The 27408-nt window shown below is 33.7% G+C and overlaps 1 protein-coding gene across 1 annotated transcript in view; it reads left to right on the top strand.

Annotated features, from left to right (window-relative positions):
• Nucleotides 1-27408, top strand: part of npdc1b (neural proliferation, differentiation and control, 1b) — a 49425-nt gene that overhangs the window by 12171 nt on the left and 9846 nt on the right. Inside the window, exon 2 of the mRNA XM_053324575.1 lies at nucleotides 8867-9034. Within this exon, the coding sequence (XP_053180550.1) occupies nucleotides 8867-9034 (168 nt within the window). The remainder of the gene's footprint in view (nucleotides 1-8866; nucleotides 9035-27408) is intronic.

Consider the following 27408-nt stretch of genomic DNA (forward strand, 5'->3'; position numbering starts at 1 on the left):
TTGCAGCCTTGATATTCTGTCAACAGGCTTTTTCAAAATGTTTCAAATTGCACAGCCTTAGATCTTCTATAGATTCTCAACATGTCTCTCCTCTCAGGTTTCTTCCCACAGGCCCTGAGAACTGCAGTCATTAAGCTGCTCTTACAAAAGAACAATCTAGACCCTTTACTAATGAATACTTATAGGTCCATATCACCATTTGTGTGTTGTGTCTGTGAAATGGGTATGACATGCAACAAAGGTCCCTTGCCAGATGTTGCAGGTATATAGCATGGGCTGTAACCACTTAGCTAGGTTGGTCCTCTCATTTTTAAGTAAAATTAAACTTGGCACTAAACTGATGTCCTTCAGTCAGGATTTGGACCACACCACAGCACTGAGACTGCTCTTATCAAGGTCTTCATTGACATCCACTCCATATGTAGAGATTAAACAAATTGGTGAGCTTCAGAGATGTTGTTAGGCTAGCATATCTCACTGCTTATGCTAAGCTAACAGCATCCTAAATCCAACTCTATACTAAACACATAGACATGAGATAGATATGAATCTTCTTAGTTAACTCTCAAAGCAGAAGTTTTTACACAGTCATGCTTGGACCTGGACTTCACTCTCAGGATTTTCTTAAGCATTGCACCTGGGAGGTGGATCAGCATTATCAACACACCTCTCATCTATTAGCAGTGATCCTCTATTGCCCCTTGAGCCCAGCTATAAGCCTTTGACGGACACTAAACCCCACGCTGCTCTCAACAGGGACAACATAACTGTGAGTGTCAAGCTGTCCATCTGCTATCTGTTTGGTAGGGACAACACAGGGACACAAGAGCCCACTGAGTTAGCTACAAAGGAAAAAATATATAATCTGTTTTTTTGTTTTTTTTAGCTGTACTAGCAATGTTGGTATGTAAGGAGGTCAGTCTGCCACTTTGGTCCAAACTGAAATATCCCAACAACTATTGATGGATTGCAGTGGATTTTTGTGCAGACATTTATTGTCCCATGAGAATGAAGCAATCTCATCCTCTTTTCCTTTAGCGTCGCCATGAGGCTGACATTTTGACCACAAAGCATCGAAATGAATGCACTATAACGATAACACTATAAAGTAGGGCTGGACGATTATGGCAAAAATCATAATCACGATTATTTTGATCGATATTGAAATCGCGATTATAAAACACGATTCTTCATAGATCTAAACATAAGCATTTATTGAACCACCAGAACTCAACTTGAAATATATTTGAACAGCACAACCAGAAATAAATTAATATCAAGAAAAATATATATAATGATAAATGGAAATAATAATAGCAATATGTAAAAACAATAAATTAAAATAAATAGCCAAAACCTACCAAAATAAAAATCCCCTGGCTGCCCTGCACTGTGTCAAGCAGTTCACACGCTCTCACGCCACGCCTGTCATTTCTCACGCTGAGAAGTGATAGATCCCACCGCACAGAAATGAATATATTATGTAATCCATACATCCCAACTCTCTGCATATTGATAGCGGCTCCCTGACGCCCGCAAATGAGACACAATCTCCCGGAGTCTGGAGTGAACGAGCAAGAGAGCGCGCTAGAGAGTGACTGCGGGCACGTGTGTGTGTGTGACGATCAATGCAGCGCGTGTGAGAGCGCAGCGTCCTGATAGCTGTGTGATCTCACGCCAAACTTTTCATGAAACTTAAGAGCAGTGAAGAGGTCCCAGTCATACCTTTCTTCTTGTCAACCAAAGGCCTTTCTGTCACTTTAAATCTCTCAGATCTGCGCAGAAACACGCCGTTCCTCCAGCGGGTCTAACATAAGGGGCGGGACACAGAACTTGCTGGGAAAGAGGGGGGCGCTGGATTTATGTCACAGGTGCGCCGCGCCGGGCGGAACAATAATCGTTTTATGTCGATTATTACGTTTTTATAATCGCGGGAGACCAAAATCGATATCGCGATTAAAATTCAATTAATCGTCCAGCCCTACTATAAAGTTAATGGGATGGAGATCCGGTGATTGCTTTGGCCAGTTAAGGATATTCCATCTCTCCACCCTGAAAAGCTCTTTGGTTGCTTTGATGGTTGTCCTGCTAAAAATTTAAATGTGGTCCCATGAGTCTTGATGCATTAGGTCAATTAAAACTACAAAAAGTTAATAAACTACGTAGCTTTACCATTAGCTAGTAAGTAAGGAACCAGTTGAGTTCTGCTGATTGCTGGCACTCAACAGTAGTGATGTGTTAGCTAAAAACTTATAACCAGCAATCTGTACAAAAAGTAAAGCCGAGGCAAATCAACACTACAGTAATGTTTCACATCTTTGACAGCAACAGGGAGCACCAACCAACCACACCATCAGCCAACATAATGTTATTAGAGACTGTGGGGTCACACTTAAAGGTACATGTTCACCACTATCAGTCTTCATATATTAACATCACTTGTTAGTTTACCTTTTCCTTTCAGTCAAGAAAATAAAAAATAATCCATGTCTTGATCAGAAAAAGTAAATACAGCCAGAGAAAGAAGCTTGCAATTTTGCAAGAATTTCTGCAATTTCATTTCAGTTGCATTATCGCAAATTGAATGTCCACATTGCAATGAGAATAAAAGACAGTTATGACCAGTCCATGAGGAGTTCTGCTGATGGCAACACTCACTTTATCAACAAAATAACTAATTTATAGGAAAAACAGGAAGAATGTGTGAGCTATTTTGTGCTTAACTAAAATTATCACACACAATTTTGTGTGTGTGTGTGTGTGTGTGTGTGTGTGTGTGTGTGTGTGTGTGTGTGAGAGAGAGAGAGAGAGCACTAGAAACACTGGGTTGGCACCTTGCATGGTAGCCTCTGCCATCACTGTATGTATGTGTGTGTGGATGGATGAACATTGGCATATGTTCTGAAGCATGTACAACACATGCAGTCCATGCACCGTTTTCATATAGTACCCATTATTTAACTTCTAATTGAATTTACTGAAACCAGAGGAGCAAATGTGTTGGCTATGTATGTATGTATGTCTTCAATATGCAAAACATACACACACACTTAAATTCCTGGAATCATGCAGCACTGAATTTTTGAAATCATTTTGAAACTACATTTGCATGAAATGTACCATGCATAGCTGTTAGCTATGTGCTGTAATGCTGCACACATAGTGTGTCTGCAGACATGATAGTGATTAGGACTTTGCATGCCAAGCTTGCACATAGCCTTTGCACACACCCACACTTCGACACCTCCGTATCTGTGCACCCTAGGGATCATCCCAGTGAATGTCAGTGCTGCTGGTAGTCAGTATGATTTTCTGTTCCGTATAATGTCGAGCCGACTCAGATCAATTTGTCTGGAGCTGCAGATATTAGAGGCAGCAGCAACACAGCCGTAAGAAACTGTTATACTTCCACATTTAATAGGTTTAGTAGACAGCAGCGTACGGTAACAATAATGACTCATTAAAACACAGTTTATTATAACCATCAATGCACACTCAGTGACCTGCTATTTAAAAAGATGAGTGACTCGGACACGGTCCTGTAATAATCACTGATCAAAGTGTTCTGGCAGATGCCGCAATAAGATTTCTATTTCTGGGTCTGACTCTAATTTAAGATGACTTCCGGTGAACCTGGACATGAAGCCTCTAATGGATGAAACAACTTCATTTCACCAAGATGTCAATCAACCAGAAATAGAAAGCAGGATTATAGGAGGGGTTCCTTCCATGTCTTCGGTCGACTCATCCTGACCTATAGGGGAAGGTACCGGTCTGAGCTGGCAGGCCCAAACACACAGTATATGTGCAATAGTATAACCCCCCATCTGCTAACACCCTATACTAGTTCCTTAGTAGTTCTTAAGCAGCCTTGATATGAAGTGAAAGGGAAAAGAGAGAATGAACACACTTCCTCTTCTTTGATCAAACACAGGACAAGAGGTTGCTAGGAAACTGAGTTTCGAAGAAAGTGCATGCGACACAGTGGGAATGTCATTAGTGCTCATTGAACTCCGATGCTGCTGACAGAAGAACAAAAAACCTGATATAATACATGCACTCTAATGCACTGTGCAGGGCTGATGAAGATTCTCTGCAGTCAGGTTCATTTAAATGTGGGAGTATTCAAAGCACACAGTGTTCACAGTTACACTCCACTTTGTCTGCCAAGTGCAACAGGCACACACAGAACTGACTGTTTCTTCATGTTGGCCCATTGACAGTTATATAGTGAAGAGTTTTTAGTGTGTAGGTAAACAGTATATTGAATCTCTCTTTTAAAAACAATTGAATGTTTGGTGTGTAATGTGAGAATTCAGTTTTTGCCCCAAAAAAGCCGTTGAAACTGTGACCCTGGATAAAGCTGGTGAAACTGTTCATTACATATCATGAAAACACCCAAACAAACAATGTATCACTCAATACTTGTCTGCAGCAATACTGTGTCTGGCTCTCAGCACTAAGCTGTTTCCACTGGAGATGTAAATAATGGTGTGAATTTCTAAATGAGGTCAAATTTGTAAAGCACTTTTAGAAAAAGAAAAAAGCTGCAATTAAAAAGTAAATTGTCCAAAAAAGTCTTTGTTTTTGTATTTGTACTGAAACTCAAGTATCTTTTTATTAGATCCTCTTGGGGACCAACTACATCTTTGATTTTCCCCTCAGCAATTCAGTTTAAAGTGGTCTTGCTCATTGATTTTCAACATTGCCCGCATTGGGATAATACACACAGGTTCAGAGGGCAAAGGTGGATAAGACCAATGCAGCTGTATGGGTTGTTGAAAAGTTAATTTACAGAAATAGCATCTCTTAGCTTGACATATGTCTGATAGACATGAGAGAGGTAAATGCTGCTAAAAACTGGAATCTGAACTTCTGTGTCAAGTGAAGAAGATGTCACTGGGATGGATACATCACTGCTGATAATTCAGTCTCACAATCAGGATATCACATAGTATCGACAAATGTCATGGTAGTGCAGAGACTTCATGTCATGCACACAGTATCTGTGGTTTAACAGTGTGGATGAGAGAAACAGAGGAGTATATTGTCTCATTGCATTCTGCTCACCATCAATTGTAAAGCTTTGCATAGATTAGCCTCTGCTGTTGGAGCCTCCTTGGGTAGGCCATTATCTGGGTCTGAATGACATACAGGTACAGTTTGATAGCTGCTTCATCTGTGGCAATAATTATAGTGCATGCAGGAACCATGACAAGAACACACACATCTACACTGCTGTTGTAAAGTGTAGCATTAAACATTTAAGAAAATTAAAGCCGCAAACTGCAATAAAGACCTAACACCCTGCATGTGTCTGAATTTTCAGGATTATCAGAAACTGTGTGAATGGGTAAAATGTTATTTGCTGTGTGGACTATGTGATTCTGGATATAATATATTGGAAATTGCATGTGTTTGATGAGCAATGTGTTACTTATTCTTCACTTCCTGTTGCCAGTTGGCAGTGCTACACAAGTGAGTCATTAATGCAGCAATACATTTAGTGGAGGTCACCTGACTTTTTTCATGATCATCAGTCAATAAGTTGCACAAAGAAGTTAAATGTCACTTCGTCTGTCCACTGTGTGGTGCTAGAGAACATCCACTTATTATATGTAATGTTGCTGTATGTCGTGTAAACCACACCATGAAAATTCCCTGTAAACTGGTTGATGTTTGTCACATAAGGCTGACTTTTATCAGTGGGTGGCGCTATGACCGTGTCTCAATATAGATGTGTTCAGGCCTGGACATGTATCAAGCATGAGGATGAGGACTTCTCCAGCTGAAGTGTGTGTGTGCTAATTGTGGTGATTTCTTTCCCAAGCAGTGTGTTTAGCAGGATGTAATGGTGTAGGTAGGAGAATAATAATAATAATCTCCACATAAAACAACAGGTTCCTTGTTTGGCCCCTGGCACTTTTGTGCTTGAGTCCTAATTTTCAGCAAAGAAGAGTTCCAGTCATGCACAGCTCTATAGTGTTCTGGCTTTAAGCATTGTTAATCATTATTGACAGTCTATTCACTGAAAGGAACAATCATAGCCGCCCTCTTTACTTTCTTCATTCGTTTGTCTCTGCCTTTTTCTATTCGACACAACAGGCTGAGACAAACCTTCCATCCTTGACTTGTGCATTCGTACGGTGACTCACCCGCCTGATGATGTCACACCTCAGTTGCCATGGTAGTTGTCATGGCAACCATTGTCTAGGTTTCAGTAGCAGGAGACGAGAGCGATACTGACAAGGAGGCTAAAGGGGTTAATATTGATAGCTCGGTCTAATTATTTTCCCTGTGGCATCGGGAGCACTGCAGGATGAGGAGTACATTTTTCTTCTTTCTCTGCATGCTGGTGTCGAGCTCAGATGTCTTCTGTCAACCAAAAAAAAAAAAACTGAGATGTGAATGGATGCAGTGTTACATCAAAACAACAAGTGCAATGGATACTCTCTGAGGGGGAGCGCATTCAGCAATACTGTAATTCTCTGGTGACCCTCCTGCAGGGCAGATAAACCCAAACTAACCCTATTTTATTCACCTTACAATGATATTTTAGTGGATAAGAAGATTATATTGTTTTTTTGTACTGCTTTTTTGCCTTTTGACGTCTGCTTGAATGTAATCATGTACCCATTATAAAGATAATAATGACAATAATGAACTTTATTTGTATAGCTCTTTTCATAAATATATATTATGTATTTGAAAGTGATTTATGTAAGAGAACCCATTGTCCATTATATAATGATTGATATTTTTTATTCAATCTGTTTTAGCGTCCCTTAAACATTCTTTCCAATGGGCCCCAGACTATTGTGAGTTTAATGGACCCTCATGGCTAGCCGGCCTTGTTATAACAACAGAATTTAATCAAACAATATTTCCTAGCATTATTCAAGTGGATTATACATGCGCACTGCACAAGTAAGTAAAGAGTGTTCACAGTGTGCTAACAGAAGTGTACTAACAGAAGGTTGTGCTTTGAGACACAGCATGTACTTTTAGTCTTTATGCTAAACTGGGCTGACCACATCCTAAGTCTGTACTGAACACACACACACACGTAAGATATCCATCATCTCGTGTCACTCAGAAAGAAAGCCAATAGGCATATTTCCTCAAACTGAATTTACAGAAGTTGCATGTCAGATATTTTTGGACAATTTCCCAGATTTAGTCCACAATGACAAGAGACTTTCTCTTTACTGCTTTCACTTTTAATGTTGTAATGCTGGATGGCCTTAGGAAGCAGAAACACATGATGTGTCAGCCTACTTTTAGCTTGAGCCTTGACTATGTCCCTCCACACTGTTATCCCTTTGAGGTGTGTTCATTCTGTCGTCTTTGCCTGCTAACCCATAGAACCTCCAGGAATGTCCGTTCTCGTTCTTACACTGTCATATATCACACCAGACAGGCTGCTGTGGTCTCTGCCGCAGCAAAACAAAATCACAGAGGCAGGCCAGACGAGGTCAGGCTGCCCACTCTCATCTTTTCCCAAGTTTCAGAGACTATTTCCAAAGCTGGCATTTTCCTTGAGAAGCCTTGAAATAACACTGAGCTATCATCTCTGGCCTTCAGACAAACAGCTTTTGCTCGGTTTTGAAATGGTTGCTTTGACTCGTGAGTCCTTCGAGAGTTACATTGCTAGTGTTGACTTAGTAGACAAATGGTTGTAAGACTTCTCAGAATAAAAACATGTACGTCATCCCGATGTGAGGATGATACCTATCTAATCTTCACTGCAGGTAATTCAGTTATTATGACAGCAGCAAACATTTGACATACACTCTGCTCCATAATAATGAATTTAGAGAGCAGAAAAATAAATGAAATAAAAATGCTGTCTGTGAGTAGTCTGTGCTTTTTCTAGTTCAAGATGACAGTAATGAGTGAATATCAGATTCCATAACCCTGCCTGTATATATCACTCATATAACAAACACCTCTGTTGTTCTTTACCCCCAAATGCACAATGTATATTCAATATCTTGCAGTGCTAAAAAATAACAACAATGCAATGCAAAGGAAGACTTCACAGTGTGTCCTATAGGGTCACAGCCTGGGTTAGGGTTAGGGTTAGTGTGTCACATTATAAAATATGTGGTACATGGCTTGCGTAATGACTGCCTATAAAAACACTATTGAATATTTGTTGTGTATTTGATTTAGCAGCCATACTAAACTATATATATTACTTATGTTGATAATTAAATAGATTTGGACAACTGATGTCATGGTCAATGTAACATGTAACTAGAGCCTGACCGATACTGGATGTTTGGGGCCGATACTGATATTAGAGAGTAGAAAATTCCGATATCCATATATTGGCTGATAATATTATATGTGCAGAACATATAGATAGACACACTTTTTTTTTTGATGAAGCCTCAAATGTAATGGCAGTATGATTTTTTACAGAGTTGAATAATTAGAATTATATATGATATATATTAAACATACAAACTTGAATTAAGAGAAGGGTGAAATATACATAAAATGCTGTCTATGCAACTTAATAACTTAATAATTCAAAAAATAATTGGATAACTTTCACTAATACCAATATATTATCAGCTGACCTATATATTGGTCGGGCTTTACATGTGACATCAGGTTACTTTTCTTTTTAAAGAAATAAATAGGAAATATATTTATTTGCTGATAGCAAATAAGCATTATTAATAAATTGTTATCAAATTAACTGCAGAAAACTGAAGAATTAATTTCAGTAGTTTTTTGTTTGTCAGATTCATTCTTTTTTTCTTGCTTTTCTTTTTGACTGTTGTACTGAAAAATGGAAAACAGATTTGACCAGTGTATTTCGTGTAAAGTCATTCTGTTGTGTCTTTCTCCACAGGATCTCATTTGTGCCCTCGAACTTTAGACTGTGCCCGCTTGGGACGACACTTTTGTCAGCCGGGCAGCTCACACTGCGGCCCCTGCTTGCGCCATCTGGTGGAGAACTCCCATGGCCGCTGTGTGGTCAAAAGGAGGCACGCTGCTCACTCTGTTCAGTCCATTAAAGGTTGGTGGTGGCCTCTTATTAACAAGACATTAAACCCCACATTATAAAACAATATACCAGTGATTATTCTATTTGAAAGGCTCCAGCACTGTAGCATTAGTGTTATTAGCTCGTAGATTGTATGAAGTGATAATGGTTTAAATAGCTGACAGTTAATTGATTAATCATTATTTTAGATATGATTAATTATTGCATTAAATGATGAAGGGTCAGTATAGGATACATAGGGAGTTTTTAAATTGAAAATTGAATCTAGACTTTCAGAATAACAGTGCTAACCTCTATATATTCAAAGTGCACTTTAAATAAAAGTGGATGATGCATCACAGCTATTAAGCTACAGTAGCTTCCTTCATTTTAGACCATTTTGCTCTCAGTTCTCTCAAAGGTCAGCACTGTCAAGACAGCTTGCTACTGGTGAAGGTTTATAATGACCCAACAACCGCTCAAGGAAGATGTATATCTTCTAAATTATATCTTATATGTAGGGCTGGGTGATTATGGCAAAAATCCAACCCACGATGAATTGAATTTTTAACCTGGATTACGATTAATGAAGGATTATCTCCTCCCTTGATGAACAATGATGTATTTTCACAGTTTCTTTAGTTTAGTATTTTCCTCACACATGAGAATCTTTAGGGAGTGAAAACAAAGATGTTTTAAGGTGTGCCGCTGGGGTTAATGTCTAGTTTACTTGATTAGAACTATGTAAAGATCATGGTTTGGGTTCAAATGATCACTGGAGACAAGTTTACTCAAAGATATGCAACCTTTGCTGTCATGGCAACAGTGAACACCACCATTAATTGACATGAGCAAGATTAAGTCCATTAGAGTCTCTAAATGTTTTGTTTAGATTATTTTTATGATTAATTGCCCAGCCCTACTTATATGTACCTCTAAATATATGGTAGTGTATACTGCTGCCCATAGTATCACATACATAGTACAGCCTGCAAAGCAACACTAGAATTGACACGGTTGATACAACAGTAAACTTTTAGTCTCTACTATGGGTCTAGCATTCCTTCACTACCCATACTACACTTCAGTGTTTGTTCATGAGAACTCCATTCTGTACTTCTGTGTTTCTATGGTGCAGGCCTTCTGTTAGAAACTAATTCATATGTTTCCAAAGTCCAGCTGAGATGAGCCTGAAGATATCATCAGAGTTAAACAATGTTCTACAGTTTCTACTGTTTTCTATGAAGCCCCTAAGCGGATGTGGGCATAAACAATAAGGAACACCAACATTGTGTGCAATACAAGGAAAGGAAATACAATTAGTTCTCTACATTTTGAGAGACAGGTAAGCCAGCACAACAGACCAGCCTTTCTCTCTGGACTATGAGATGCAGTGCACCTGCTGCACTTTATTAAGTTTAAATATGTTTCCAGGTGAGAAAATGACTTGTGTGCATGCCAGAACATGGGAATGAACTGTATTTCATGCGCACAATGTAGTGAAATGTGGTCTCAGTATTAGAGCCCTGATGATATATCAGTCAGGTGATATTAGCCCTGATACCCTAACCCCAGCTGAAACAGAGTGCTGTACATAAATAGATAAAACAACACAGGAACATAAAACAATTAACAGGAAACAAATACTAAAATAATTGTTTATTGTTAATAAAACAATAATTAAAAAACAAACAAACAAACCATAAAACACTAAAACAGGGTCTCAAACTGGGTTGAAAGCCAAGGAATAAAAATGGGTTTTAAGACAAGTTTTAAAAATGGACAGTGAGGACGCTTGTCGAATATTTAAAGGAAGCTTGTTCCATAATTTAGGAGCAGCTACAGAAAAATATATGCATATGATTTTTTCGTATTGCTTTTTTTTATTCAGCTTTTGTTAGTTAAAATGTGTTAAACTGTAAAATATCATGGCCTCCATTATATAAATTTGTCACAAGCATTTAAAAACCACATTTGAGGGATCATCAGGGAAATGTGTGTTTATGTAAATACAGTACTTTTTTTGCAATGATTCCTCAAATATGGTTTTCAAATGCTTGTGACAAAGATATGTAATGGAGGTGTTATCGGCCAATATATATCAATATCAAAATGTATGGGTAGAGCCCTACTCAACATATAAATATAAATGTTTTGTTTGTCCCCTTAGAGGCTCCATAGTTCTCATAGTGAATAGACTACAGTACTCACCCATGATGACTGTGTCGTATATATTTTTTTGCCTTAGCACCCTAGAGTTTTTTTTAGAGTTACTAATATATTATTAGGATAGACATAGGAAGACAATATGAAGAGCCAGTAGAGCTTGAACTATGTGCTAAATATCTAATGTGTGTTTCCTCTACATATGAGTCATGAGCATGACTCCAGAGACTCCCAGTGGGTGCAACGCTGGTGTCACTCAGTGTGTGTCACAGTTAATGTCCAACACTAATGATACTTATGAGTCGCTGCTTTCCTGTCTTGCTGTCAATACTTTTTAGAAGTGTTAGTGAACCAGTGCAGGATGTCTGTGGAGACAGAGCTGCTTTGTTCAATAGACAGGAAGCATTGTATCTCTAAGTTTTAGAAGCCGGCTCATATTTGTAATCTTTAGTTTGCCCATTATTTGATCCCTCAGTGCCTAATTTAAATCTCTTTATATTACAACCCTTTGTATGGCTGATTGTATTTAAACAACATTTAACATTTCAGAATTAAGTATTCTTTTATTAAGCAGTTCCATTAAAGCAGCATTTTATTGTTTTTTGGCCATTTGGAAGCAGCTGAATGAGCTGAAAACAGGCAGAATATGCTAAAACACATCATCTGACATATTGGCATGTTGGCAAGCTGTTCCAAGTTTACACATCCAGCAGACTCAGAGCAACATAATCATTCATTTAGCACCATCTGTGTTTGAGTCCAGTATTCAGTCACATTTTAGCTCTGGTTTGGTCTCCTTCAACTCCCAAGAGAAGCATATGTAGCTGCATCGAAAAAATAAAGTAAAACAAACTGTATGTAAGTATTCTCTGTTGGTTCATCACTATGAACACTGGATTTCACATAGCTATTTTCTTCATTGTTAAACATCCTCCTATGAAATAACTATACTATACTATACTATACCATACTATACCATACCATACCATACCATACTATACTATACCATACCATACCATACCATACTATACTATACCATACCATACCATACCATACTATACTATACTATACTATACTATACCATACCATACCATACCATACCATACTATACTATACTATACTATACCATACCATACTATACTATACTATACTATACCATACCATACCATACCATACCATACCATACCATACCATACTATACTATACCATACCATACCATACCATACCATACCATACCATACCATACCATACCATACCATACCATACCATACCATACCATACTATACCATACCATACCATACCATACCATACCATACCATACTATACTATACCATACTATACTATACTATACCATACTATACCATACCATACCATACCATACTACACCATACCATACCATACTATACTATACCATACCATACCATACCATACTATACTATACTATACTATACTATACCATACCATACTATACTATACTATACCATACCATACCATACCATACCATACCATACCATACTATACTATACCATACTACACCATACCATACCATACTATACTATACCATACCATACCATACTATACCATACCATACCGTACTACACCATACCATACCATACTATACCATACCATACCATACTATACCATACCATACTATACCATACCATACCATACCATACTACACTATACCATACCATACCATACCATACCATACTATACTATACTATACTATACTATACTATACTATACCATACCATACCATACCATACCATACCATACTATACTATACTATACTATACTATACCATACCATACTATACCATATCATACTATACTATACTATACTATACTATACTATACTATACTATACTATACTATACTATACTATACTATACTATACTATATTGTACTGTACTGTACTATACTATACTATACTATACTATACTATACCATACCATACTATACTATACTATACTGTACTATACTATACCATATTGTACTGTACTATACTATACTATATCATACCATACCATACCATACCATACCATACCATACTATACTATACTATACTATACTATACTATACCATACCATACCATACCATACCATACCATACCATACCATACTATACCATACCATAACATACCATACTATACTATACCATACCATACCATACTATACCATACCATACTATACCATACCATACCATACTACACCATACCATACCATACCATACTATACCATACCATACCATACTACACCATACCATACCATACTATACCATACCATACTATACTATATTGTACTGTACTATACTATACTATATTGTACTGTACTATACTATACTATATCATACCATACCATACCATACCATACCATACCATACCATACCATACCATACCATACCATACCATACCATACCATACCATACTATACTATACTATACTATACCATACCATACCATACCATACTATACCATACCATAACATACCATACCATACTATACCATACCATATCATACTATACTATACTATACTATACTATATTGTACTGTACTGTACTATACTATACTATACTATACCATACCATACTATACTATATTGTACTGTACTATACTATACTATATTGTACTGTACTGTACTATACTATACTATACTATACTATACTATACCATACCATACTATACTATACTATACTATACTATAGTGCACTATACTATACTATACTGTACTGTACTGTACTATACTATACCATACCATACCATATCATACAATACTATACTATACTATATTGTATTGTACTGTACTGTACTATACTATACTATACCATATCATACTATACTATACTATACTATACTATACTATACTATACCATATCATACCATACCATACCATATCGTACTATACTATACTATACTATACTATACTATACTATGCCATACCACACCATACCATACCATATCATACTATACTATACTATACTATATTGTACTGTACTGTACTGTACTATACTATACTATACTATACTATACTATACTATACTACACTATAGTATACCATACCATACCATACCATACCATATCATACTATACTATACTATACTATACTATACTATACTATACTATACTATACTATACTATACTATACCATACCATACCATACCATACCATACCATACCATACTATACTATACTATACTATACTATACTATACTATACCATATCATACTATACTATACTATACGATACCATACCATACCATACCATACCATATCATACTATACTATACTATATTGTACTGTACCGTACTATACTATACCATACTATACTATACTATACTATACTATATTGTACTGTACCGTACTATACTATACTATACTATACCATACCATACCATACCATATCATACTATACTATACTATACTATATTGTACTGTACCGTACCATACCATACTATACTATACTATACCATACCATACTACACTATACCATACCATACCATACCATACCATACTATACTATACTATACTATACTATACTATACTATACTATACTATACTATACTATACCATACCATACCATACCATACCATACCATACTATACTATACTATACTATACTATACTATACCATACCATACTATACCATATCATACTATACTATACTATACTATACTATACTATACTATATTGTACTGTACTGTACTATACTATACTATACTATACTATACCATACCATACTATACTATACTATACTGTACTATACTATACCATATTGTACTGTACTATACTATACTATATCATACCATACCATACCATACCATACCATACCATACTATACTATACTATACTATACTATACTATACTATACCATACCATACCATACCATACCATACCATACCATACCATACCATACCATACTATACCATACCATAACATACCATACTATACTATACCATACCATACCATACTATACCATACCATACCATACTATACCATACCATACCATACTACACCATACCATACCATACCATACTATACCATACCATACCATACTACACCATACCATACCATACTATACCATACCATACTATACTATATTGTACTGTACTATACTATACTATATTGTACTGTACTATACTATACTATATCATACCATACCATACCATACCATACTATACCATACCATACCATACCATACCATACCATACCATACCATACCATACCATACTATACTATACTATACTATACTATACCATACCATACCATACCATACCATACCATACCATACTATACTATACTATACTATACCATACCATAACATACCATACCATACTATACCATACCATATCATACTATACTATACTATACTATATTGTACTGTACTGTACTATACTATACTATACTATACCATACCATACTATACTATATTGTACTGTACTATACTATACTATATTGTACTGTACTGTACTATACTATACTATACTATACTATACTATACTATACCATACCATACTATACTATACTATACTATACTATAGTGCACTATACTATACTATACTGTACTGTACTGTACTATACTATACCATACCATACCATATCATACAATACTATACTATACTATATTGTATTGTACTGTACTGTACTATACTATACTATACCATATCATACTATACTATACTATACTATATTGTACTGTACTGTACTGTACTATACTATACTATACTATACTATACTATACTATACTATACCATATCATACCATACCATACCATATCGTACTATACTATACTATACTATACTATACTATACTATGCCATACCACACCATACCATACCATATCATACTATACTATACTATACTATATTGTACTGTACTGTACTGTACTATACTATACTATACTATACTATACTATACTATACTATACTATACCATACCATACCATACCATACCATATCATACTATACTATACTATACTATACTATACTATACTATACTATACTATACTATACTATACTATACCATACCATACCATACCATACCATACCATACCATATCATACTATACTATACTATACTATACTATACCATATCATACTATACTATACTATACTATACTATACTATACCATACCATACCATACCATACCATACCATATCATACTATACTATACTATATTGTACTGTACCGTACTATACTATACCATACTATACTATACTATACTATACTATATTGTACTGTACCGTACTATACTATACTATACTATACCATACCATACCATACCATATCATACTATACTATACTATACTATATTGTACTGTACCGTACCATACCATACTATACTATACTATACTATACCATATCATACCATACCATACCATACTATACTATACTATACTATACTATACTGTACTGTACCGTACCGTACCGTACTATACTATACTATACTATACTATACCATACTATACCATACCATACCGTACTACACCATACCATACCATACTATACCATACCATACCATACTATACCATACCATACTATACCATACCATACCATACCATACTACACTATACCATACCATACCATACCATACCATACTATACTATACTATACTATACTATACTATACTATACTATACCATACCATACCATACCATACCATACTATACTATACTATACCATACCATACTATACCATATCATACTATACTATACTATACTATACTATATTGTACTGTACTGTACTATACTATACTATACTATACTATACCATACCATACTATACTATATTGTACTGTACTATACTATACCATATTGTACTGTACTATACTATACTATATCATACCATACCATACCATACCATACCATACCATACCATACTATACTATACTATACTATACTATACTATACTATACCATACCATACCATACCATACCATACCATACCATACCATACTATACCATACCATACCATACTATACCATACCATAACATACCATACTATACTATACCATACCATACCATACTATACCATACCATACCATACTATACCATACCATACCATACTACACCATACCATACCATACCATACTATACCATACCATACCATACTACACCATACCATACCATACTATACCATACCATACTATACTATATTGTACTGTACTATACTATACTATATTGTACTGTACTATACTATACTATATCATCCCATACCATACCATACTATACCATACCATACCATACCATACCATACCATACCATACCATATCATACCATACCATACCATACCATACCATACCATACCATACCATACCATACCATACCATACTATACTATACTATACTATACTATACTATACTATACCATACCATACCATACCATACCATACTATACCATACCATAATATACCATACCATACTATACCATACCATACCATACTATACTATACTATACTATACTATACTATACTATACTATACTATACTATACCATACCATACCATACCATACTATACCATACCATAACATACCATACCATACTATACCATACCATATCATACTATACTATACTATACTATACCATACCATACTATACTATATTGTACTGTACTATACTATACTATATTGTACTGTACTGTACTATACTATACTATACTATACTATACTATACTATACTATACTATACCATACCATACTATACTATACTATACTATACTATAGTGCACTATACTATACTATACTGTACTGTACTGTACCATACTATACCATACCATACCATATCATACAATACTATACTATACTATATTGTATTGTACTGTACTGTACTATACTATACTATACCATATCATACTATACTATACTATACTATATTGTACTGTACTGTACTGTACTATACTATACTATACTATACTATACTATACTATACTATACTATATTATACTATACTATACTATACTATACCATATCATACCATACCATACCATATCGTACTATACTATACTATACTATACTATACTATACTATACTATACTATGCCATATCACACCATACCATACCATATCATACTGTACTATACTATACGATATTGTTCTGTACCGTACTATACTATACTATACTATACCATACCATACCATACCATATCATACTATACTATACTATACTATACTATACTATACTATACTATACTATACTATACCATATCATACTATACTATACTATACTATACTATACTATACCATACCATACCATACCATACCATATCATACTATACTATACTATATTGTACTGTACCGTACTATACTATACCATACTATACTATACTATACTATACTATATTGTACTGTACCGTACTATACTATACTATACTATACCATACCATACCATACCATATCATACTATACTATACTATACTATATTGTACTGTACCGTACCATACCATACTATACTATACTATACTATACCATATCATACCATACCATATCATACTATACTATACTATACTATATTGTACTGTACCGTACCATACCATACTATACTATACTATACTATACCATATCATACCATACCATACCGTACCATACTATACTATACTATACTATACTGTACTGTACACTACTGTACTATACTATACTATACTATACTATACTATACCATACCATACCATACCATACCATACCATACTATACTGTACTGTACTGTACTGTACTGTACTGTACTGTACTGTACTGTACTGTACTGTACTGTACTATACTATACTATACTATACTATACTATACTATACTATACTATACTATACTATACTATACTATACTGTACTGTACTGTACTGTACCGTACCGTACCATACTATACTATACTATACTATACAATACTATACTATACTATACTATACTATACTATATTGTACTGTACTGTAATATACTATACTATACTATACCATAACATACCATATCATACTATAATATACTATACTATACTATACTATACTGTACTGTACTGTACTATACTATACTATACTATACCATACCATACCATACCATACTATACCATACCATAACATACCATACCATACTATACCATACCATATCATACTATACTATACTATACTATACTATATTGTACTGTACTGTACTATACTATACTATACTATACCATACCATACTATACTATATTGTACTGTACTATACTATACTATATTGTACTGTACTGTACTATACTATACTATACTATACCATACCATACTATACTATACTATACTATACTATAGTGCAGTATACTATACTATACTCAGTATAGTATAGTATAGTACAGTATAGTATACTGTACTGTACTGTACTATACTATACTATACCATACCATACCATATCATACTATACTATACTATACTATACTATATTGTACTGTACTGTACTATACTATACTATACTATACCATACCATACTATACTATATTGTACTGTACTATACTATACTATACTATACTGTACTGTACTATACTATACTATACTATACTATACTATACCATACCATACTATACTATACTATACTATACTATACTATACTGTACTGTACTCTACTGTACTATACTATACTATACTATACTATACTATACTATACCATACCATACCATACCATACCATACCATACTATACTATACTATACTATACTATACTATACTATACTGTACTGTACTGTACTGTACTGTACTGTACTGTACCGTACTGTACTGTACTGTACCGTACTATACTATACTATACTATACTATACTATACTATACCATATCATACTATACTATACTATACTATACTATACTATATTGTACTGTACTGTAATATACTATACTATACTATACTATACTGTACTGTACTGTACTATACTATACTATACTATACCATACCATACCATACCATACTATACCATACCATAACATACCATACGATACTATACCATACCATATCATACTATACTATACTATACTATATTGTACTGTACTGTATAATACTATACTATACTATACCATACCATACTATACTATATTGTACTGTACTATACTATACTATATTGTACTGTACTGTATAATACTATACTATACTATACCATACCATACTATACTATATTGTACTGTACTATACTATACTATATTGTACTGTACTGTACTATACTATACTATACTATACTATACTATACCATACCATACTATACTATACTATACTATAGTGCACTATACTATACTATACTGTACTGTACTGTACTATACTATACCATACCATACCATATCATACTATACTATATTGTATTGTACTGTACTGTACTGTACTATACTATACTATACCATATCATACTATACTATACTATACTATATTGTACTGTACTGTACTGTACTATACTATACTATACTATACTATACTATACTATACTATACTATACCATATCATACTATACTATACTGCACTATACTATACTGTACTGTACTGTACCGTACTATACTATACTATACTATGCTATACTATACTATACTATACTATACTATACTATACCATATCATACCATACCATACCATATCATACTATACTATACTATACTATACTATACTATGCCATACCACACCATACCATACCATACCATACTATACTATACTATACTATACTATACCATACCATACCATACCATACTATACCATACCATAACATACCATACCATACTATACCATACCATATCATACTATACTATACTATACTATACCATACCATACTATACTATATTGTACTGTACTATACTATACTATATTGTACTGTACTGTACTATACTATACTATACTATACTATACTATACTATACTATACTATACCATACCATACTATACTATACTATACTATACTATAGTGCACTATACTATACTATACTGTACTGTACTGTACCATACTATACCATACCATACCATATCATACAATACTATACTATACTATATTGTATTGTACTGTACTGTACTATACTATACTATACCATATCATACTATACTATACTATACTATATTGTACTGTACTGTACTGTACTATACTATACTATACTATACTATACTATACTATACCATATCATACCATACCATACCATATCGTACTATACTATACTATACTATACTATACTATACTATACTATACTATGCCATATCACACCATACCATACCATATCATACTGTACTATACTATACGATATTGGACTGTACCGTACTATACTATACTATACTATACCATACCATACCATACCATATCATACTATACTATACTATACTATACTATACTATACTATACTATACTATACTATACCATACCATACCATACCATACCATACCATATCATACTATACTATACTATACTATACTATACTATACTATACTATACTATACTATACTATACCATATCATACTATACTATACTATACTATACTATACTATACTATACTATACCATACCATACCATACCATACCATATCATACTATACTATACTATATTGTACTGTACCGTACTATACTATACCATACTATACTATACTATACTATACTATATTGTACTGTACCGTACTATACTATACTATACTATACCATACCATACCATACCATATCATACTATACTATACTATACTATATTGTACTGTACCGTACCATACCATACTATACTATACTATACTATACCATATCATACCATACCATACCATACTATACTATACTATACTATACTATACTGTACTGTACCGTACCGTACCGTACCGTACCGTACCATACTATACTATACTATACTATACTGTACTGTACACTACTGTACTATACTATACTATACTATACTATACTATACTATACTATACCATACCGTACCGTACCGTACCGTACCGTACCGTACCGTACCGTACTGTACTGTACTGTACTATACTATACTATACTATACTATACTATACTGTACTGTACTGTACCGTACCGTACTGTACTATACTATACTATACTATACTATACTATACTATACTATATTGTACTGTACTGTAATATACTATACTATACTATACCATAACATACCATACCATACCATACCATACTATACTATACTATACTATACTATACTATACTATACTATACTGTACTGTACTGTACTGTACTGTACTGTACTGTACTGTACCGTACTGTACTGTACTGTACCGTACTATACTATACTATACTATACTATACTATACTATACCATATCATACTATACTATACTATACTATACTATACTATATTGTACTGTACTGTAATATACTATACTATACTATACTATACTATACCATAACATACCATATCATACTATAATATACTATACTATACTATACTATACTGTACTGTACTGTACTATACTATACTATACTATACCATACCATACCATACCATACTATACCATACCATAACATACCATACCATACTATACCATACCATATCATACTATACTATACTATACTATATTGTACTGTACTGTATAATACTATACTATACTATACCATACCATACTATACTATATTGTACTGTACTATACTATACTATATTGTACTGTACTGTACTATACTATACTATACTATACTATACTATACCATACCATACTATACTATACTATACTATAGTGCACTATACTATACTATACTGTACTGTACTGTACTATACTATACCATATCATACCATATCATACAATACTATACTATACTATATTGTATTGTACTGTACTGTACTATACTATACTATACCATATCATACTATACTATACTATACTATATTGTACTGTACTGTACTGTACTATACTATACTATACTATACTGTACCATATCATACTATACTATACTGCACTATACTATACTGTACTGTACTGTACCGTACTATACTATACTATACTATGCTATACTATACTATACTATACTATACTATACTATACTATACCATATCATACCATACCATACCATATCATACTATACTATACTATACTATACTATACTATACTATACTATACTATGCCATACCACACCATACCATACCATATCATACTGTACTATACTATACGATATTGTACTGTACCGTACTATACTATACTATACTATACCATACCATACCATACCATATCATACTATACTATACTATACTATACTATACCATACCATACCATACCATACCATATCATACCATATCATACTATACTATACTATATTGTACTGTACCGTACTATACTATACCATACTATACCATACCATACCATACCATACCATATCATACTATACTATACTATACTATACTATACTATACTATACCATACCATACCATACCATACCATATCATACTATACTATACTATATTGTACTGTACCGTACTATACTATACCATACTATACCATACCATACCATACCATACCATATCATATCATACTATACTATACTATACTATACTATACTATACTATACTATACCATACCATACCATACCATACCATATCATACTATACTATACTATATTGTACTGTACCGTACTATACTATACCATACTATACTATACTATACTATACTATATTGTACTGTACCGTACTATACTATACTATACTATACCATACCATACCATACCATATCATACTATAACTATACTATACTATATTGTACTGTACCGTACCATACCATACTATACTATACTATACTATACCATATCATACCATACCATACCATACTATACTATACTATACTATACTATACTGTACTGTACCGTACCGTACCGTACTATACTATACTATACTATACTATACTATACTGTACTGTACTCTACTGTACTATACTATACTATACTATACAATACCATACCATACCATACCATACCATACCATACCATACCATACCATACCATACTATACTATACTATACTATACTATACTATACTATACTATACTGTACTGTACTGTACTGTACTGTACTGTACCGTACTATACTATACTATACTATACTATACTATACTATACCATATCATACTATACTATACTATACTATACTATACTATACTATACTATACCATATCATACTATACTATACTATACTATACTATACTATACTATACTATATTGTACTGTACTGTAATATACTATACTATACTATACCATAACATACCATATCATACTATAATATACTATACTATACTATACTATACTATACTATACTATACTATACTATACCATATCATACTATACTATACTATACTATACTATACTATATTGTACTGTACTGTAATATACTATACTATACTATACTATACTATACTATACCATACCATACCATACCATACCATATCATACTATACTATACTATATTGTACTGTACCGTACTATACTATACCATACTATACTATACTATACTATACTATATTGTACTGTACCGTACTATACTATACTATACTATACCATACCATACCATACCATATCATACTATACTATACTATACTATATTGTACTGTACCGTACCATACCATACTATACTATACTATACTATACCATATCATACCATACCATACCATACTATACTATACTATACTATACTATACTGTACTGTACCGTACCGTACTATACTATACTATACTATACTATACTATACTGTACTGTACTCTACTGTACTATACTATACTATACTATACTATACTATACTATACTATACAATACCATACCATACCATACGATACCATACCATACCATACCATACTATACTATACTATACTATACTATACTATACTATACTATACTATACTGTACTGTACTGTACTGTACTGTACTGTACTGTACTGTACCGTACTATACTATACTATACTATACTATACTATACTATACTATACTATACCATATCATACTATACTATACTATACTATACTATACTATACTATATTGTACTGTACTGTAATATACTATACTATACTATACTATACTATACTATACTATACTATACTATACTATACCATATCATACTATACTATACTATACTATACTATACTATACTATATTGTACTGTACTGTAATATACTATACTATACTATACTATACTATACCATAACATACCATATCATACTATAATATACTATACTATACTATACTATACTATATTGTACTGTACTGTACTATAATATACTATACTATACTGCACTATACTATACTGTACTGTACTGTACTGTACCGTACTATACTATACTATATTGTACTGTACTATACTATACTATGCTATACTATATTGTACTGTACTGTACTATAATATACTATACTATACTATACTATACCATACCATACTATACTATACTATACTATACTATACTATACTATACCATACCATATCATACTATACTATACTATACTATACTATACTATACTGTACTGTACTATAATATACTATACTATAACTATACTATACTATACTATATTGTACTGTACTATACTATAATATACTATACTATACTGCACTATACTATACTGTACTGTACTGTACTGTACAGTACCATACTATACTATACTATATTGTACTGTACTATACTATACTATACTATACTATACTATACTATACTATACTATATTTTACTGTACTGTACTATAATATACTATACTATACCATATCATACTATACTATAATATACTATACTATACTGCACTGCACTATAATATACTACACTATTCTATACTACTCTATAGTACACAATACTATACTATATTATACTATACTCTTCTACACTATGCTACCCTATACTACCTTATACTAGACTACACTTTACTTTACTGTACAATGTGTATCAGTATGGTTGTCCTGATCAATAACCTATTTATTTATTCAGAACTTTGTGTGTGTGTATGTGTGTGTGTGTGTGTGTGCGTGCACGTGCAAAGCCCTCAGTTGATGAAGAAGCAGAGGGAGTGTCATCCTTAGCTTTAGCTTGTGTTTGTGTAGACATTTATGGGATGAGACAGCTTTACTGCCTATCTCCTTCTGCACCCAGACAGAAAGGCTGTACTCTGTGCCAAGTAGGACTTACCTGTCAGTCTCACACACTGACTGAGCTAGACTGAGTGACTGAGTGACTGAGTGCCCTGCTGCCAGCTCAACACTCCACTGGAGGAAAGACAGTCACAGTGACGTTGTCCTCCTCCACCCTGCCACGTCTTATACTTCAGTATGTTCTCTTTGCTCCTCTCAGAGGGTTTCTGCTCAGGTCTGAAGCCTTGTCTGTAAAAACACAAAAGGCTGTGAAATGAATATACAGTGTACTGAACATTCAAATCAAATGAAGTGGTTTCTTCATAGCTCCAATCAAACAGGTCCTGTCTGTGCTTTACAACAACAGAGGCTGACCTTTAATTTGAGGATAATATTCTATACTTTTTCTTATAGTTAAAAAATCAAAAAGCTAAACCAACAATGAAGTGAAAAGGTAAAACTAGCTACCTGCCCACTAGAGCAACAATAGGAATTTATCCACCATGAGGTTCAACACCTCAGACTGGCAGGATGAATCAGCAGCACTCGCCCTTCCTTCATTACCACCACTGAGGTGCCGTTGAGCAAGGCCCTTAACTCCACCTGCTGCAGTGGCCAGCAGATCATAATGTAGTTGTAGTGGTGTATTTATATTCATGTTATAATTACCCTCAATAAATAAAAGTTAAAATAAAAAATAAATAAAATAAAACATAGTTCCCAATTCACAAATTTTTCCTGTTTGAGTAACATTTGCTGAACAGTACAATCATCTGCTGTTTTCGGAAATGATTGAATCTTTTTGAAAAATTAAATTATATATTTAAAGGTTTATGTCAAGAAACCAGTGTGCTCTGGGCTGAGAGCCACAAACAGTATTCAGAGATGGACTAAACGTATTGGTGGTCCTGGTCTTTTTTTTATATGGGATTTGTTGAGTGCAGTGAAAAATCTAATATAACGCAATAACAACAGCCTGACCTTTAGAGATCAGATATCTGCTGTCTCTGACATCATGGACATAAAATGAGTAACAGATCAAATGAGTAACATTGAGGGATGACCTAATATTGTTTTCATCCATTTTAGAATAAAATGCTTCAAAACTTACTGTATCCTTATCTGATTCTGAACAGTGTAAGCCTTGGTAGATGTATATTTTTCTAACTCTTACATAATGTTTGGGCAGGCGGGGAGTTCTGGTCCTCTGAAAAGAAGCCAATGCGGAGGTAACTTAGAGCTGCATTCTATCAAAAGGCCACCAGGGGGCGACC

The sequence above is a fragment of the Scomber japonicus genome, chromosome 9 (genome assembly GCF_027409825.1).
Source record: "Scomber japonicus isolate fScoJap1 chromosome 9, fScoJap1.pri, whole genome shotgun sequence".
NCBI classification, from domain to species: Eukaryota; Metazoa; Chordata; class Actinopteri; order Scombriformes; family Scombridae; genus Scomber; species Scomber japonicus.